This window comes from Lactuca sativa, chromosome 5 (genome assembly GCF_002870075.4).
Source record: "Lactuca sativa cultivar Salinas chromosome 5, Lsat_Salinas_v11, whole genome shotgun sequence".
NCBI lineage: Eukaryota > Viridiplantae > Streptophyta > Magnoliopsida > Asterales > Asteraceae > Lactuca > Lactuca sativa.
Genome location: NC_056627.2, coordinates 176,862,186 through 176,881,103, shown reverse-complemented (window position 1 = coordinate 176,881,103; position 18,918 = coordinate 176,862,186). Strand labels below are relative to the sequence as shown.

The following is an 18,918-nucleotide window of genomic DNA, read 5'->3' as shown; positions in this document are numbered from 1 at the left end:
GACCTTAAACTTTTCAAGAACTTGTGGGTTAGGGAGAATAATTGGAGGAGGTGAAAGAAGTATGATTTCCATGGGACATCATCTTCATTTAGGAAAGCTTGTTTCAAGAGATTTGGGAAGATCATAAATGTCTAAACCAGACATCTTTTTGGGAGATATTCAAGATAGTTGATTTAAAGTCCTTAATATGACACCCAATATGAAATATTAAGGCTAGGGCCCAACAAACTATTTTATAACTTAGAAGAGGGATGTCGTAATGTGACAACCCTATATTTTCCAAAAGCATTGTAACGCTCAAAAGTCAAATACAACTAAATTAACCTTGAAAATAAAGTGTTCAAATATCTAAGTTGGGATGCATCAAATATTAGATATCATGACAAGGTTTCCAAAAACAAAAAGAACGCTCAAAACCGGGTTATATTGAAGAAATGATAACCACTCGTATATTTACGACACGCCGTTAAAACATTTTTTTTGACGCAAAAAGTAAAATCTCAATAAAATGCATTTTAGCCTTAAGTATCTAAACAAAAGTCGTAGGTCTCGTTGAAAGGTGAGCGTGCATAAAAAGATCGCCCAAATTGGACCTCGTATGAAGAAGTTACGAATTTTCAAAGTTTCGTAACAGTAGTAGAGGGCTAAAAACTCGAATTGAAGATCGAGTCTTAATTAGCTAACGCAACCTAAATGAGAGTTGAACATCTCCACAATAGGAGCAAATTGATAAAAAGACAAACGAAAACCGACGTCGAATAAAGAAACTATGAATTTTTAACGAACTTTAGGAGGCTCGGCCTATTAAAATTATATCATTAAAAATAAAGTCAAAACTAGCCGACAGAGTCTAAATGAAAGTTGTAGAGAATAATCTCACCTTCGCGTGGATATAAAGAACACGAAAAACGGAGCTCGTACGCGAAAGTTACGGAATTTAGAAGAGGACAGACCGGATTACGCCCTGCGTTCTCTGGGAGTACGCCCCGTGTACTAGACCCAGAGTCGAGTCCCATCGGCTGCCCCCTCTACGCTTAGCTAGCCCGGAGTCGTAAGCCATGACGCATTCTTATGCCCAGCGTAACGAGGTACGCGCTGCGTACGTGAGTACGCCCCGCGTACTCACCGCTCCAGCACTATAAATAGATGGCATAAGCTGCGAAGTTTAGGCACACTTTCTCAAAACTCCATTTACTCCCACACACTTCCAAGCACCAGAAGTTGTCCCGACGACCTCGATTTCCGCACCCGAGCCCCCCGACGAAAGATCTACGCTGCAGAAATTCCCAAGAGCTCGAAGACGCAACTTTCCGCGGTCGAAACTCTGCTCAACTCTAGCCTCTCTCTTCAAACTTAACGAGTGAGTTCATACCCCTACTTTTCAATTCTTTTCACGTTTTAAGGGGGGAATACAAGTACATTACAAGTCAAAGTATCGTTTTATAAACACAAATTATAATATCTATCTTATAGGGTATTGATACAAACATCTTTATGTTTAAAGGGCTATTATTTCACCAAGTTGTTCTTACTAAATGGAAACATACTTTTTGGAGAAACTATAATGAGTATAGTTATCAAGTTATTCATACATTTTACATATACATCTTGACAAATGAAATACTTTCAAAAGAAGTAAAGTCTTTATTATCGTAAATTTGTTTATACCAAGTAATGTGAGACATTCAAACTTCAACGTACTCGTATGTATGCATCTCAAGTCCTGTATTATATACCATAATCTCTTGGAGAGAGAGCGTGATACTTGTGTATAGATCTATACGGGATTGACAACCCCGCACCTAAACTATTAGCTATAGTTAGACCGGCAGGTCTTGGGTGACAAATGTCATAACACTACAACACCTGAAGAATGTTGTTACAGGCCGTCAGTGTCAATAGTATGGTTATAAAACTCACATAAAAGTATAAAAACAAGTTTGATTTACGAGATTCATATATGCATTCAGTTTTCTACATCATTTTGGCACAAAGTTATCATTATTATTCAAGTATGGAACACACTAACACACACCAACTCTGGAAACTTTTCAAACCAGTTATAGAAAATATTGGATTTTTTGAAAACGTCGTTCATCGATTTACTACCAAAAAGGACATACTTTTCAATGCAAAACACTTATGAACTCACCAACTTAATTGTTGACACTTTTTCAAAACCACTTGTATTTCTCAAGAAATCAATAATACAGGTAACTACCAGCTTTTGGAGGAAGAACACTAAGGATGTTTTATTATTGAACATTTATCATCATATTGTAATATTCTTTTGCTAATATGTATAACGCAACAATATACGTTTTCATTATATATATGATGGTTGTGTTACTTTCTTTACAATATTCAATTGTTGTGATACTACATGAAGTCATCCACCCCTGAATGTTTCCGCCATTCTGGTTTGGGGGTGTGACACGTAATCCAAGCTATAAAATATTTGAAGGTAGGTGAATGACGATTCACCAATTTCCACCAAGATAAATGAAATGTATTATTAGGTTTTAACTGGATTTGAAACTCCTAGATCTTTTGAGATTCATTGAACTATTCAATGGCATGTTTCAATCTCGAGTGTGCCCTTCAGGTTTTGTGATTGGGATGCCGAGGATCACAAAACAAGGTGTGAAGTAACCATGCAAATATACTGGGTACCCTTAATATTTACCCCTTAATCGATGTGTCGGTTAACCACACACGCTTCACCGATACTATGATAAATATTAAGTTACCCTTTGCCTACCTTGACAAGTCAATTATAGTGTGTCGGTTAACCACACACGGTCCACTAATCGACTCAAACAAAGTGCAAAGTATAATTTCATGGATTAGCATCTTATTCACTTTTTCCTAAGTAACTAAGATTGGGTATTTATAAAAGGTTTAGTTACTTAGTATGTATCATTAATACTTTTAATGAAGGGAGAATTATAGTCCTTCTCCTACCCGTTCGGCTAACGACCCTCCACCAGTCAAGGAAGCGGTGGGTGAGAGTGGACACACATTAAACTGCCATTTTATAGGCAGTAACCTTATACCCCCCCTTATAGACCAGCTTTGTGAATGAGGCCTACTAGCGGTAAGACTGACTTGCTCTTATACATATATATATATATATATATATATATATATATATATATATATATATATATATATATATATATATATATATATATATATATATATAAATATTACTAACTTATAATATTATAAAGTATAAGGGTTGAATTTTAATTTTTAAAATTCTAAGGGCTAACTTGGAATTAAAGTATTCATAAGTGAATAACTTTTCAAATTCCAAAACTTGAGGGAAAGTTTTGAAACTATTCAAAACTAATTAATTCCATAACTTATGTGTTTAAAGTAGTTTTAAATAAAAGACTCTTCAAGTTCCATAACTTGAGGACAAGTTATGGAAGACTTTAAACTAATAAAAGAATGTACCTTTTCTTTATTTTGTAACTAATGGAATTAATTAAGGTTACACATTTTATTACTTAATGAAGTGACTCTTGAACCTCCATAACTTGAGGACAAGACTCTTCATTTTTTTGTAACCATTGCCAACTTTTATGAGTTTTATGAAACTTAAATGTGACTTTTCATATAACTTGAGGACAAGTTACAAAAACACATTTTAGAATCAACTCTTAGATTAAAATGGATTGAAAACACATAATCAATTAACTTTTCTATTAATCTAAGCAACTCATAAGAACAAGATAATTCAAATCAAACTTTTTCATCTAATTAGCCTAATCACTAAACTAATACAATACATGAATCTATTGACAATTATCTTTGAAATTGGATTAGCATGGACATTACCACATCAAAAACAAGTTTATAAGTCCAAAAACATCTTAGGGTAATGTTCCTAGTCCAATTCCAGCCAAAAAACTCGAAAATATGTTGTTTGGGGCTCCTACTCGTCGATTGCATGAACCTACTCGACGAGTAGGATGAATTTCCTCATGGACTCGGCGAGTTCATTAGTGGACTCGGCGAGTCCAGTGCCCAGAGAGCCAGAAAATCGATTTTTTCAGCATTTTTCAGCAATTTGCATCAAGTATAAGAGAAAACAAGCCTAGGATTTGATACCACTGTTGGGTTTTGAGCATTATAACACTCCTAAGTGTACATGCAACCCTAAATACCTTGGATCTATGTTTTCTCTATTATACATGCAAATATGAACTTTCCATGATATTCATCCTAACTAGCATAATAACATTGATTCATATGAATATATCAAGTTAGAATTACATACCTCTTTGATGTAGAAAGTCTTCATGAAGCTTGAGTGCCTAGTGCCCCAAGTGTGAGACCTCAAATGGTTCACACAACACCAAATACACATGGAATGACTTGAGAGAACATACACACTTCATGAAATCGGCTAGCCCTTCATTCTCACACATAGTGGCCGATTTCTTGAGCCATGGGATTCTTTTATATGGTGGCTATTAGGGTTACACCATGTAACTCATAACTTTACCCATTCCTTATGCTCCAAGGATTTTTACCTCCATGGAGTATCCATGGGTCACCCCATGGACTTAGTCCAACATAAGGAATCTTGGATCACAAGCCCACATATATAAGAGTGGATGATTTACACAATCAACCCATATATTTAATTAGTCTTCTTTTGACCACTTAATTAATCCTAGATTAATTCTTGATAAATAATAATTAAATAACCTTATTAATATATTAGAACTTATAATATATTAACAAACCATAAGTGTTATTTCTCTCATTTTAGTCTATCCAAATGCATGATGCCATGCGACCCAAATGGACCATGCCGGGTCGGGTCAAGTCTTACCAATTATAGTTATGGACTTAGACATTAATCCAACAATATGTTGCCCCATTTGTGTGATTAGAAGATCTGACCTGGGACGCAACATATGCACTCTATTTCTATACATTTCTATCTATGCTTCTCTTTATCTATCTATGTCATGCATATGTTGTCCCCTCTGCATGATCGAAAGATCCGACCTGGGATACAAAATATGCATCTTTCTATCTCTCTATCCCTCTATCTATGTTAGTCATATGTTGTTCCCTCTGCGTGATTGGAAGACATCCGACCTAGGATACAACATATGCATCTCTATATCTATCTTCTCTCTCAAATAATTAAGCACTCACCTAAAGTAAAGAGCTCTTTGGAATTCCTTGATTGCCAGGGTATTTCGTGAAATAGGGAACACGTTCTAGTGAGCTTAAAATTGGATTAACTAAAGGTTGGTTGTAGATCTCGTTGTTGAATTTAAGTGGACAACAATATCCATGGTTGTTGTCAGCTAAATGGTCTATTTAGGAATATGTGTGCAATGACTTGTCACTTATAATCTGTCCAACTTGTCAATATCTTTTGTGTTTAACTGGACCACAATATTGGTGATTGACCAAAGCTAAACATACAGGTGTGTGCTGATAAACGATATTGAATTGCTTGACAACTTTGATCCCAAAAAGTTTTACATTTAATTATTATTTTTGTTTTTGTTAAATTTGTTCATAGTTTTCCTCCTTGCACAAATTTAGGGGGGGGGGGGGGGGGGGGAATTAAAAAACAAAGAAAAAATCATAAAATTTAAAAATCCAAAAAATATGTTTATTTATGTTTTTATTTCCTTTTCAGAAAATTAAAAATCCAAAAATATTTTATTTGTATTTTGAGTATATTTTAAATTTATTTTTATTTCTTAGTTATTTCTATTGTGTGCTAAGTTTATTTTTACTTTTATTTTTATCTCAAAGTTTCCTTTGTCTTAAATGCGAATTCAAAAAGAACAAGAGACTCAAAGGAGACGGTATCCAAATTTTCTGAGCAAGGAGAAGAAACTTGGAAAGGAGTTGATAGTCATTACACTTAACTCTATTTTCAAAAGGAATTGAAGGATTGAAACTGTACAAATTGTCAGTTAGGCAGTATCTTTCAAAGAACTATCGTATTTAAGGAATTAAAAGTCTGAAACTATAAAAATGTCATGGCACCAAGGCGATGCACCTCGCTAGGCACAATTATTGTTGAACGTCTTGCCAAGGGCCAAGTTAACTTGTTTAACTTGAAAAACTGCATTGAGATCTTTTATCAAGGATATGCAGGGGCTAACATCAAAAAGGCCATGAGTAGTTCTCTGATACTCAACAAATCGCAGTGCGTTCCTCTGTGTTCACACAGATATTGTGAGTACTCTCCATCTGAGCCAAGGTTGGGTCCTTGAACAACTGTGGTGAGAAGGGTCTTTATGATTTTGTGATCCACATGGACTTCTTATTCATGATTACTTTTCAAGTCGCATCGGTAATAACTAAAGAATAATCATTCGAAGGAACAGGAAGTAAAGATTATTTCTCAACATTCAATCTTTCAAACCCAGAAGCAAGGTGAATCTTTACTTGAAGTTATGTGACATATTGCATTTAAGCCTCTTCAATCAATTTTCTGCTATCTATGAACTTGTTGAAGTGATCCAGAAGAATCAATCTCTCTATCTGTTATTTTCTATGAAGTTTCTCAAAGCTGAAAGTGTTGATTTTCAAGAATCTTTAAAAGAAGCCCCTACACCCAATGTGTGTTCAAAGTCAAATTCTCATAAGGAAGTCTAACTACTAAAGATGAAGTTATTCATGAAGAAAATTCACATGTTCATCTTAAAGTTGTGAAGAAATCAAAGATTAGAGTTGAAAGCCAAGATCAAGGAAGACTGAAAAGAAAAGAAAGCAATAAACAAAGGGGAAGATTGTTAGGACTAAACTATGGTTTATTCTAAGTGAAAATAAAGCTATAAACCAAGGGGGAGATTGTTAGGTTATAAATTTTGGTTTATACTTTGCTTTTAATAAGCTATTAGAGTGCTCGATCTAGGACCAAAAACACCATGTTTTGGTGTTGTTTAGACCAAAATCACATGTGATTTTGGTTACGCTTTATATTATTTTGTTTGGGTTTTGGGTTTGGGCTTTGTTATTAGGTCTAGGTATAAATAGTGTTATTTGAGTCTTGAAAAGAGTGTGGGACGTTCTAGGGGGATGCTATATGCTTAGAACGAGATCTAGAGAGAAAACAGTGTGTAATCGGAATCTTGTGTACCGAACGATTAATCAATATATCTTGTGCATTGAATATTCATTTTGTGTTCTTATTCATCTTATATCTTGCATTACACACTTTGATTGGGATTCCACACCATCAAAGTGAATCTGATTGATACGTAGGAGAATTCGGGACTTACAATGAGCATCTAATCTTCATCTTCAATCTTCACATCGACCCCTTGTAGATCCACGATGATGCGATTGAAGTTATCCAGATGATCTTTTGATTGGGTACTTCTAGAAATTCTAAGAGTCTACAACCTTCGCTTCTGATACAACCTGTTAGTTAGTGAGTTGTTCTGGTACTTGTGATAAAGTTTACGCAGAGCCCAAAAGCAGTTGTTTGATCCATGACCTCCCTCAGTACTTCATCTGTCAAGCTCAATAGAATGGCAATATGTGCTTTCGTCAGAATGTCCACCTTTTTTTCATCTGTCATGTCCTTTGGCGGTTTTGCCTCTCCTTCCAGTGTCGTTACACACACTTGTTGAGCCAGAAGAGCCTTCATTGTCACCTTCCATAATGTGAAGTCATTTGAACCATTGAATTTCTCCAAATCAAACTTGTGATTAGACATCTTTAATCTCATGAATACAAATCTCAGCTCTAATACCATTTTTTAGGAAGTAAAGTGGATAACTATCAAAACTATAAGCACACAAGACACAGTATTTACGTGGTTCACTCAAGGTGACCTATGTCCACGGGCAGGAGGGGAGTATTCTTTTATTTCAGAGCTCTCAAACAGAGGTTACAAGTACAATTACACATAGATTCACCTATCACTCTAGAATACTAGACACAAAATGACCTACCATGCATCCCTATTTATGCTTGAGGGATCAGACCTAAAACCCTAATGGGCCAAGCCCATTGGCCCATAGGCTCATGAAAGGTTTCAACCAATCACAATCCACCATGCAACATCTTCTGGAATATTCTTCTATGTCGTACAACCCATTAGCATCAACAACACACATGATGGACCACCTTGTGCCATAGTGGAGCATCATGATCTACAAGTGGTGCATCATGAACACTAAGGGCCCAACATCCATCATGGTGGCCCAACATGGTGTAATCCTTGAGCAATACCAACTTCTGAGCATCCTTGAATGATCTTGAGCATCATAGAAGACTTCATAGCATACTTGGCTCATCAAGGACCAAGATGGTCCATCTTGCACCATGATGGCACAACAAGTGTATGGATAGTGCAACAGGCATCAAGTGTGGCACAAGAACTTATAGGTTGGAGCAAGATCACCACCTTGGCACAACAGGAACATGCATGGGGCAACAAGGCCATGCTTGGCACAACAACATACTCCATGGAACAACATGAGTACCCCATGGTGCAAGAGGGATTCCCCATGGCACAAGAAGGAGTACCTTGGCGCAAGAAGGAGTGCCCTTGGCGCAACAACATCCTTCTTGCCCCAACTCTTCAATAGATGGTGCAACAAGGTCCTCTCATTTCTCCATATCACTCCCAAGTGCTATAAACCTCTTCCAGGTGCTCCAAACCCCATTATGTATGATCTGTTCCTTTGGCACTTGATCCGTTCCTTTGTCAGACGATCCATTCCTTTCTCAGATGATCTATTCCTTCATCACATGCTTCATGAACCCGAAGTTCTCCATTTAGTTCCAAATCCTCCAAACGCTCCATGAGCATGATCAAAATGCTTCATGAGAATGATCCAAATTCTCGAGTAACAATTAACAGATTATCTTTTGTAACACCAAAGTTATAAACTCTTAGGAGTCAAACTTTCCCAACACCATCAACACGACTTTCCCAACATGTGGCAGACAATGACTTAGGAGTCAAGCTTTTAATATTGATTTTCAAAATTTTCCACCTTTTAGTAGAACTGGAAAGCATTGTATAGACGTGTCGTATGAATAAAAAAACTCTAACTTTACCACAAGTGTTAGAAACATGTCACACCATGCAAGATTAATACTATGGCAACCAAATGGAGTATAAAATTCTCTAGAATTTATGTCTAGAAATCTATTTTGAGTCCCTTAATGTTTTACTCTCATGTTTGATTAGTCATAGCCTTGCACGTGCATATAATCAACATCAAGACTAAGAGATTGTAATTCACCGTGTGTAATATCAAAGAGCCTTTTACCATTGATATCATCAACATTAAAAAAAACTAAAAAGGATTATTTTACGATAACAAAATTAGAGAACTTTACATACCTCACTATCAAAGATAGTTGTTCTTGGTGACTTGTATTAGCGGTACAATCAAGTATAGTATGATATACTAAATACTTTGTTTCCTTTCTATTTTTAATGATTTCTCGTTTAATTTCACGAGATAATAAAAGTATCACCTTGTTTGAGATCCTGTCGGAAAGATAGTGTACATGGATGTCATCATTTGTGATACGCCGCACATGTTCTTTCATAATCTGGTTAAACTCTTCCAATATCTCAATCGCTCCCAAATTGTTTCCATTACTTTTTTGATACATATTTCATTTGTTTCATGAAATGCTAAATTATATTTAACAAGGTATTTCACAAGTGATATAATTCTCAATAGGACTTTTTCTGATGTTCCCTTTCTTTTGTAAATTGATCATACACCGCTTTATCAGTTGTTTCATTAAATTTCGATCTTTCATGCGTTTCAACCAAGTTGCCAAATTTGTGAGATGATCAAAACTAACTTCATGTTATTTAAGTCTTTAATAAGAATTTTCAATCCACATAACCTTCATTATCCAATTGACCTTTCCAGAGTCGTTTTATAAAAAATTAAAACAAAAAACATTATCAATCTCTTTCAAGTATACTAGTCATTCTATATCATATGTCTTTTTATTTGGTAGAGTTATAGTATATATAGTTGCATAAAACCGTCATTTTTTTTATCAAGTGGACCATTATCAATAGTATTATCTTTTGGGACCTTTCTCTACCAAACTTTTCACCATGAAGTTAGTCCTTCCCAATTGGATCAAATATATCAACATGATTAATATTTAACATTAACATGAATATCATTATAATCAACAATAACATTATCCTCTTCAACGTCATTACCATCATCAACGTCAAAGGGTTTGTTTTTTTGGGGGAAAACTTATCTAGAGACCCACTTTGAGTCTTTGTTAATTCATGATATCTTTTTACGTTTTTTACTACCAGATAAATACTTAAGAGACATAATTTTTTAAAATAAAATAGCAATAATCACTTAAATACACAATGAAAACCAAAACTATGAAAGGAGAATTCTACAAAATATAAATGAGTAGATATGAATTCGGAAGGGAAAATGTCAATTACACTGGGTAAATCATAATTTTGATTTTAGATTTCAGTAAGAAATTGTGTGACAACTTGTTTTATTTAAGAAAATAAGTTGTATATGAAGAAAAAGAAAAAGAAAAAAGTGTGTTCCAAAAACATCCTAAGTTTTCAACGAACATTTTCCTCTTTCCTCACTTCTTTTTCATAATTGCCTCCCTTTTCCCTCCCACCGCCTCTCCGACCTCTTAAAATTTTGGATCCTCTTAAATTCAAATCTTAAAAGTTTAAATCCTGCCAAATAACCCCGAAATAAATAACAAAATTCAGATTTTATAAACTTCAAAACGATATGAGGTTTATTATGGAAAGATTTGTGTTCGTCTTTCTACCTACGATTTCTCTATTGTATGGGTCTTTATACACTTCTCTCATCCTTTTATTGTACTTGCAATAAAAAGGGATTTGGTTGTTCAATCGTAACATGTTTGAATTTAGAAGTGGGTCGTTGTAAACTTACACATGGTGTGTTCCCAAAAAAACAGTCATTGGGTTCGACTTGAGGGTAGAGGTGAACAAATGCCAGTTTTAATTGGTTTTTGGTTTTTAAAAAAACCGCTCCGGTTATTAACCAGTTTACTCTAAACCGGTTCGGACATTTTAAGAGACGAGTTAAAAAACTGGTTCGGTTCTTTTTTAAAATGGGGGAAAAACTGGTTTTTAATTTTCTTTTTTAAAACCTACACAAACCACAGGTTCGGTTTTAGTTGAACCAATTAAAAGAAAAACAGTTGCTTTGTGCTCCTCTACTTGAGAGATAGGAAGGCGGCTGGGAAAAGGCACCTTTGCACCCCCGGCCATGTTTCGAGATTGGGACACAGCCTTTGAGACGTCGACTCTGTCCACCTAACAAACTAGCTCTTTGTTGTTCCAATTCTCAAAATTCTTATATATAAATATGAATAAAATATAGATAAAAAAAATCTATACAATATAGATTAAAAAAATCTGGACCCCTAGACAATACGGGTTTTGTGTAGTCGCATATCCGCCTTGTTTCTATGGATTCATTTGTTTATTGGAAAATTTAATTAACATGTGAAAGTTACTTGTTACAAAAAGTTTTTTATGAGAAACACAAAATGTTAAATTTTTATTAAGCAACTCCATTGACCAAGCAATAGACTTGGAATAATCTATGTCCAAGGGAGATGTATGACATGAAACTCGTGCCATAATGACGATATTTTCTAGAAAACGAACCTGCCACAGTCTTAATAAAGACAACCAACTAACAAACACTCTACCAAAATCTATTATTTTATTTATATGAAAGCTACACATGTTTTTTTTTTATTCTTATCACTTTGTTCCAAATCAACTATATTTTAGAATTTTGTTTTAAACGATCGACATAGATATCAAGGGTAACAAGATTGGACGGCTAAGTTTGTTACTTAAAATATATTAGCTTTTACATATTTGATAATTGTTTATTGAATCATATTTATTCAAAGAGCAATGGAGTGAGAAACTTTTAATTCATCGTCTTGTAAGACCTAATAAGATGCAAGCTGTATGAATCTGACTGAATCAGACATGACTTACCAAACCCGTTAAATACAATTAAGTAGTAATAATTTTTTATTATTATGTTATATTTTGTTCTATTAGTACTTATATTTAATTTTTCTATTATAATTGTTTTCTATACTATTTGTTATAAAACATTAGATTGTAACTAATGAGCAATACAAAAGTACTATATATAGAATTGCAATAATAAAAAATTACCTATCTACTTTTTGCATTTACACCTAAAGGTTTTAGAATGGGTTGAGTCAAGTCAACTCAACGTTTTAGAATGGTTAAGAGTCAAGTCAACCCACCGACATTTTTTTTAAACTATATTTCATCACTACACCAATATTGATTATAGAAATGATATTCTTGAATGGATTTAAAGCTATTATGGACTATAGTGATGTATTCAATTACCCATGCATGAAATTGAAACTAAATGATTAAATAACATAACAAAATGACAAAAATAACAAAATAAACTGTTGAAAAACTAATTTTAACCGTCGTCGAGTCGAGTTTCATGTTTTCGTATACACCCGAAAAAAGATACTCACACTAACATTTTCTATTTACATCAAATCACATAAAAGACAAAAAAAAAAAACACATTCGATATCACTACAAGTTTTTCCTTCCTTTTGGATATTATGGTCTTTTGACAACTCAAGCGAGTTGTCTTCTTGGTGATCTGTTAGGCGTTTGGGCTTTAAGTTGTGGGATCTCGTACCATGGGTCAAGTACTGTTTTTGTGATGGGTCGACCCGGGCCCGCAAAGACATCGGGCAAAGGGTGGCTACTTTGACCGATAATACCATATGATGGATGAGGTGGCGAGAGGTAACAGCTTCCGTATGCGGGCCCGTATTGTCGTAATGGGCTTGCACTCGGGGATACCGGCAAAGATGTGATTGCTCTTGCATGATGCCTACGTGTAACAAGGTTATTTAAGTAATTTCACTAGAGAGATATAAGAGCATCTCATGTCCCATCCATGAGTGGTTTTTTGAGACACCAATAATAGCCTTTTTTTACGGGTGGATCCAACAATGTATTATTTTATTCTTATTTTTTAACTTGTAAATTTGTTTCACTAGTTGTTAGCTGAAAAGCTAACTGTTATATGAAAACTAGATGATAAAAAATGATGTTTAGTAAAACTAGCTGAAATATATAAAATGACATAAGTAGGCGTTAAAAAAAATGTTTTTTACAATTAATAAAGGATATATTTGGAAAATTTTAAAAAGGCTCATGAAAAGCTAGTCTAGATAACTTTTTAAAAAGTTTTAAAAAGTTAATTTTAAAGATGACAACTTAAAAAAACTTGAAAAATAAGCTAGTTGTGGCGCGCCAAACACAGCCCTTAGTCTACAATATTAAAAATTAAATTCCGTGTAGTTCACATAATACTTGTCTTTTTATTTTTATAATTATCATCTTTTATTTTTGTAACGATATTAAACATGGACTCTTAGATTTAAGACTTCATATTCTACTTTCGTGATTATAATATATTTATTAATCTTTTACTAAATGAGATGTTACTATCAAGTTATATTCTCTTTAAAAAAAAATGAGAAGTGCTTTAAGAAAAGCTTTCGAAAATGGTGAATAATTGTGTACACTAGAGGGTTTATGTTTATGATATTATACTTTTAATTAAATAAAGTTATAGGAAAGTACCTTGGACTCAACATTGGAGATTTATGTGTTGACAACATGGGTTTTGTTGCATAGTCTCCCTCAAACGAACGAGTGTTTCTATTCGAATACATTTCCGAAGCCGTCTGTATTAAAAAAAAATTAAAAAAAAAATATAATAAGAAATAGGAATCCAAAGAAAGAAAAGAAAGTAGGATGCTATGATACACAAATAGATATATATACAAAAGAATATTGTGTTTAAAAGGGAAAAAATTTACGGGTGTTCGAGTTCCATCAAAGGCAGTTGGAAAAGCTTCTTTTGTTAGGTTGACATTTGCAAGTCTTGTGGTAGCTTGATCACGTACAAATGGATGTTCCAAAAGTTTAGAGGCTGTGGGCCTTAAACATGGGTCCCGTTGTAGGCATTGTTTTATAAAAGATTTTGCATCGTTTGAAAGATGATCTGGAATTTCTGGCATGTCTTTGCTGTTTCCAATCTTGAATATTGCTGCCACCTGTAAAAATAAAAATAAAAATAAAAAAGCACACGTAAGGATTATTGTTTGATTGCCTAAGATACCCTTCGGTATTGTGTTTGCTAACATAGATCGTATAGGATAAGGAGGGTCATTCGTGTCTTTTACACAGAAGTTATTCTAATTTGAAATTATGATAAAAATGCAAATTGGGATAATTTGAGGTATTAAAATGAAAATTGTTGCGAATTATGGACAGAAGAGAGATTTGAAATATTCAAATATCAAGCAAATGTCCAAAATACCCTTGAGGCAAACAAAATGAATAGCATGTGTAAGTTGTGAATTGGAGTTGACAAAAAAGTATTTGAAGTTTGAAATTATGCTAAAAAAATATATGAATTGGAGCAAATCATGGACCAAAGGGAGAAACATAACATCTTTGTTGACAAGGGGTAAAGTTGGAAATTCACAAAGGGAATCAGATTTCATACCCCCTCGTATTGACCCCAAGGAGGTTTTGATGTTGCCATTTCAAGAACCGTACATCCTAAGCTCCAAATATCAACCGCAAGGTTGTAACCATTTGTATTCATAACAACCTGAAATAAAAAATAAATAAACAAAATTAGCATGAGTTTATACATTCATGATGATGTTAGGAATGTGTTTTTTTTTTTTAAAGTAGGGGAAAATTACCTCGGGTGCCATCCAATATGGGCTTCCTTTGAATGAGAGCATCGAAGTACAATTTGTTATCTGATGAAAACTAAACAAATTAGTACCAAAATGAATTCACATTAAAAATCGGTTGTTAAAGTAAACAAAAAGTACTTCCTCTTCATGGAAACTTAAAACACTTTCTGTTTTGAGATGTCTTATGAAAATTGCAATATTTCTTTTTTGGGTGAAATAAGACGAAATGGAAGGAGGATGGATGTTACAATAAACAAATCAAAGAAAGTAAGTTGCTATTTCTTGAATTGAAAATTAAAATCAGCAGAAAACATACATGTTTTGCCATGCCAAAATCAGCAAGCTTGATTTCACCATTTGGGTCTACTAAAATGTTTGCACCTTTAATATCTCTGCCCAAAAAATACACATTTCATGATAAGTCAAAGATTATATTGCATAGAAAATTTGTTTAGGTTGCATTTATTACATAGGACTCGATAAACTTTCTAGGGGTAAGTATTGATGATGAGGATGAGGATGAGGAGGGCATTTACGTCTTTTACACAGACGAGAGATATCTCACTTTGTTCCGCCTAATTGTAATAAGGCGGAACATGGGATATTTTTCCCATTGATATCAGTCCCAGTCCAAATCTAATACACACCAAACACAGTACAATTTGGTCTGTCATATCATGCCATGTCATGTCAGTGTAAGACTGAGTAACTTGTTCTGTCATGTCATGTCAGTGTAAGAGTGAATTACCTGTGTACTGTATTTCTTCCATGTAAGTAGGAAAGTCCAGAGAGGACTTGCCTAGTATAATTTTGAATTACGGGCTCCCTAAATGGCCCATATTCTTGAAGTAACTTATGAATGGAACCACCCGAGACATATTCCAAGTAAACTGATAGTGTTTCTTCCCCCTAAAAAACATCACAGTCAAATTTACAATGATATCACCATTACTCTTGCATTACAAAAATTATCAAAATAAATGAAAATGTGAATGAAAACAAAAAGAAAAGGATGTTTATACTTTATATCATCAATATAGGACCAACTTCATTGAAAACGCCACACTTAAGAAAATGGAAGGAAAAAAATAATTTAAGGAAAATTTGTAAAGAAAAGATTAGATTTAATGGAGAAAGCCTCACTTCAGTGACTTTCTCTATTAAGCCATACATACTTTTTGCATCGAATCAAAAAGAAACACCAAAAATAACTGTTTGTTGTTGATTGTTACAACGATACTACACGTGATTTTGTGCATTTTTAACAAACTACTCATTGAATATTAAGCTATAAACAAGAGTACCAATTCACTTCCATGGTATTGAACGATGTTGGGATGTATCAGCTTACTCAACAAAGTGATCTCCTGTTGAACAAAACAAAATTGTTCAAAAAATAATAATAATAACCATCAAAAGGCCATAAGTAGGTAGATTTTTCAGAATACAATGCTGTAATAACATGTATCTAACCCAAAATTCAAATCACATAATACTAGTGAAGAGATGAAGAGTTAACCTGATTCAACTGTTTGAGAGATTCTTTTGACGATTGATCATCAGCAACAACCTTTACTTCTTTAATTGCACACATCTGCCCACTCTCACTATTAAAACAGGAACAGATACAACACCAAAAAATAAATGTCTGAAGCCACATACAACAACATCACAATCTAATCATAAAACTCAACAATTCACACCTGTTGAATCCAAGATAAACATGCCCAAAAGTCCCTCTACCCAACAAACGCCCCTTCTTCCATTTTGACACTTGACAATTTGAGGTTTCAACAACACCAACATTTTTCACATTTGATCCAACAACCAAAGGTCTATTAGGCGAGCTACAAATTCGGGTCCCTGGTAATGAAGAAGGAGCAGGAGGGCTAGTAGGTGAAGTAGGTGGAAGGGGTAGCCTGTGTCCTTCACTTTTTCCATCATCTAACCTTTTGTTAGGAGATTCAAGACTCGAACCCACAAACCTCGGGTGAAGTGGTGATGTGGCTGTGGTTGGAGCCCTTGACCCTCTTCCTGGGCTTTTCAATTGAGGGCTAAACTTCGCCTCCCCATATCCTCTGTCATATCAATAGTCAATATCAGTATCAGTAACAGTATCAGTGATACTAATAGTAAAACAGGTTGTACTGTGTTTGAAGTTTATTGAGAGGGGGACTTATGTCAATGGGACAAAAGAAGCAAGTTTTTGTAGTAAATATGTTCAACCGTGTCTCCTAAAGATGCTTACTTGAACCCTAGAATTTGTATTTAATCAAGTATGTCGAGTATCATTTACTAATTTCCTAAACATAGAGCTATGCTATGTATTTATTTGATAGTGATACTAGAGTTGATCAAAATAAGGGCATTGTGATGATGAAATTAACTTTTTGTAGTAAATATGTTCAACCGGATTTGATACATACAGTTTCATTGTTACTCTGATTCTTCATAGAGAAAATGATTCCTTCATTCTCTTCAACCTACATATGATCAAGAAAGCTTCACTAGCAACATGAAGCTTTTACTTTCTCGAATCAAATGAGCTTTCTTTTCTGATTATCCAATTCTATAAAAACTGAGGTAATGAATTAGCATCAAGATGAGTGGGAATTGTTTAATTGGAACGTCAATCAAATAATATCAAGAGTGAAGCTAGACCAAGTTCGGAAATGAAATCGAATACACAAAAAGGAGAAGTTTTTAAAAGGATTTCACACCAACGAACCTGAAAATACCCAATTGGCCATGATCAAGATTATCGGCTGAAGAAACAGAAGAGTCTGCACTGGAAGAAACCGACCCGGATCCCAAAGCAAACCCTTGAAGATCAACCATCACGACCGACGTCGTCGGTGATATGGACGGCTGAGGCAAAGGATGCCCTATACGATCCGAATCAAAACCCGAAAACCGAGATGGAGACGCCGACGGAGCAGTATAAGAAGAACGTGGGGAGGCGCGTGCCGATACAGCGTCGTCAAAGCTCTTATTGTTCTTCTTTTCATTTATATTATTGGGTAATGAACTTTTGCTGCACAGCGTCTGATTACTCTTGCTAAAAACTGAGTTATCTTTCAAGCTCTTCTCTTGATTCTTCTGATCTTTGTTCTTGGGCGATTTCCATTTCCACCACTCAGGCATCTTTTCTCCAGATGAATTTTGATTCCTTCTTTGTAAATTGAGAACAGGGGATGAAAAAGATGGATAACCACTCCAATATATGTCAGACAGGAGCGTCAACGTGGTATATACAAAAGGAAAATTGGGGAAATGGGTTTATCGTGGTATGAAGATATTATTATAATGGAAGAGAATTGGATTATCCGATGCTGGTTGACGAAGAAAAATTGGAGAAGAAAACAATGAAAGAGGAAGGGTGAGGGTGTGGGACCGAGGAGAAGAAGCAACAGTGAAGAACAGCTACGAGAAGTAGCTTTTTGATGGGTGGTTGGCGGCCGGGGTTTTGGGTTAACCCGGGTAAGAATGGAGCCACATGCGGGTCTCACATTGCAAGTGGCAATTAGGTGGGTAGTGTTTGAACCCCACACTCTTAAATGCATGTTTTTATTACGACTTCCCTCACAAGGAACAAATATATCTTTTGAATAAATTTTGAAAATCAATATTTTTATTAATTTATACAAGACCGTGTTTGAATAATTGAAGGTGATTAATATATGCATAATAAGTTGACGTTATATTTAGGATATTTAGGGGTGTTTGGATAAATAAGTTTTTAGTTTATTAGGGGTGTTTGATTGATACCAAGAAAAATATAACATTTTATATTTAGGGGGTGTTTGATTGATACCAAGAAAAATATGACACCGTATAAATGTTGTGATGAAGTATATTAGGGGGTGTTTGATTGATACCAAGAAAAATATGACACCTTATAAATGTTGTGATGAAGTAGTACTCTAGGGCTACAAGTTTTTTGAACCAAAACTAGGGCTACAAGTTTTTTGAACCAAAACTAGGCATTGTCTTGACTGGCGAGGTCAGGGACTTATCCAAGGTGTAGGAACAAGATATCAAGACAAACAAATGTGGAACTAAGAATGTTAAAAACACTAAAACAATATACAAAATATGCTCTTT

The 18,918-nt window shown here is 34.6% G+C and overlaps 1 protein-coding gene across 1 annotated transcript; it reads right to left on the bottom strand.

The window, feature by feature from the left end:
* Nucleotides 1-12,456: 12,456 nt before the first annotated feature.
* Nucleotides 12,457-18,227, bottom strand: LOC111880005 (mitogen-activated protein kinase kinase kinase 3). Its single transcript, XM_023876423.3, has 11 exons — nucleotides 17,543-18,227; nucleotides 16,518-16,892; nucleotides 16,334-16,421; nucleotides 16,119-16,181; nucleotides 15,563-15,723; nucleotides 15,131-15,206; nucleotides 14,818-14,877; nucleotides 14,613-14,720; nucleotides 13,921-14,157; nucleotides 13,682-13,785; nucleotides 12,457-12,923 (listed from the first exon to the last, which is right to left on the bottom strand). Exons 1-11 carry the CDS (start codon nucleotides 17,956-17,958, stop codon nucleotides 12,662-12,664), a joined length of 1,950 nt encoding a protein of 649 aa, XP_023732191.1. The 5' UTR covers nucleotides 17,959-18,227; the 3' UTR covers nucleotides 12,457-12,661.
* Between the last annotated feature and the right edge of the window lie 691 nt (nucleotides 18,228-18,918).

Excerpts from the sequence above, each read along its gene's own strand:
- LOC111880005 (XM_023876423.3), bottom strand. The coding sequence starts at position 17,958 with ATGCCTGAGTGGTGGAAATGGAAATCGCCCAAGAACAAAGATCAGAAG. Across the intron at positions 14,158-14,612 it reads CTTGGGGTCAATACGAGGGG|GTGGCAGCAATATTCAAGAT; the intron begins GTATGAAATCTG and ends TTATTTTTACAG. Across the intron at positions 12,924-13,681 it reads TCTCCAATGTTGAGTCCAAG|GCATCATGCAAGAGCAATCA; the intron begins GTACTTTCCTAT and ends TGTTACACGTAG.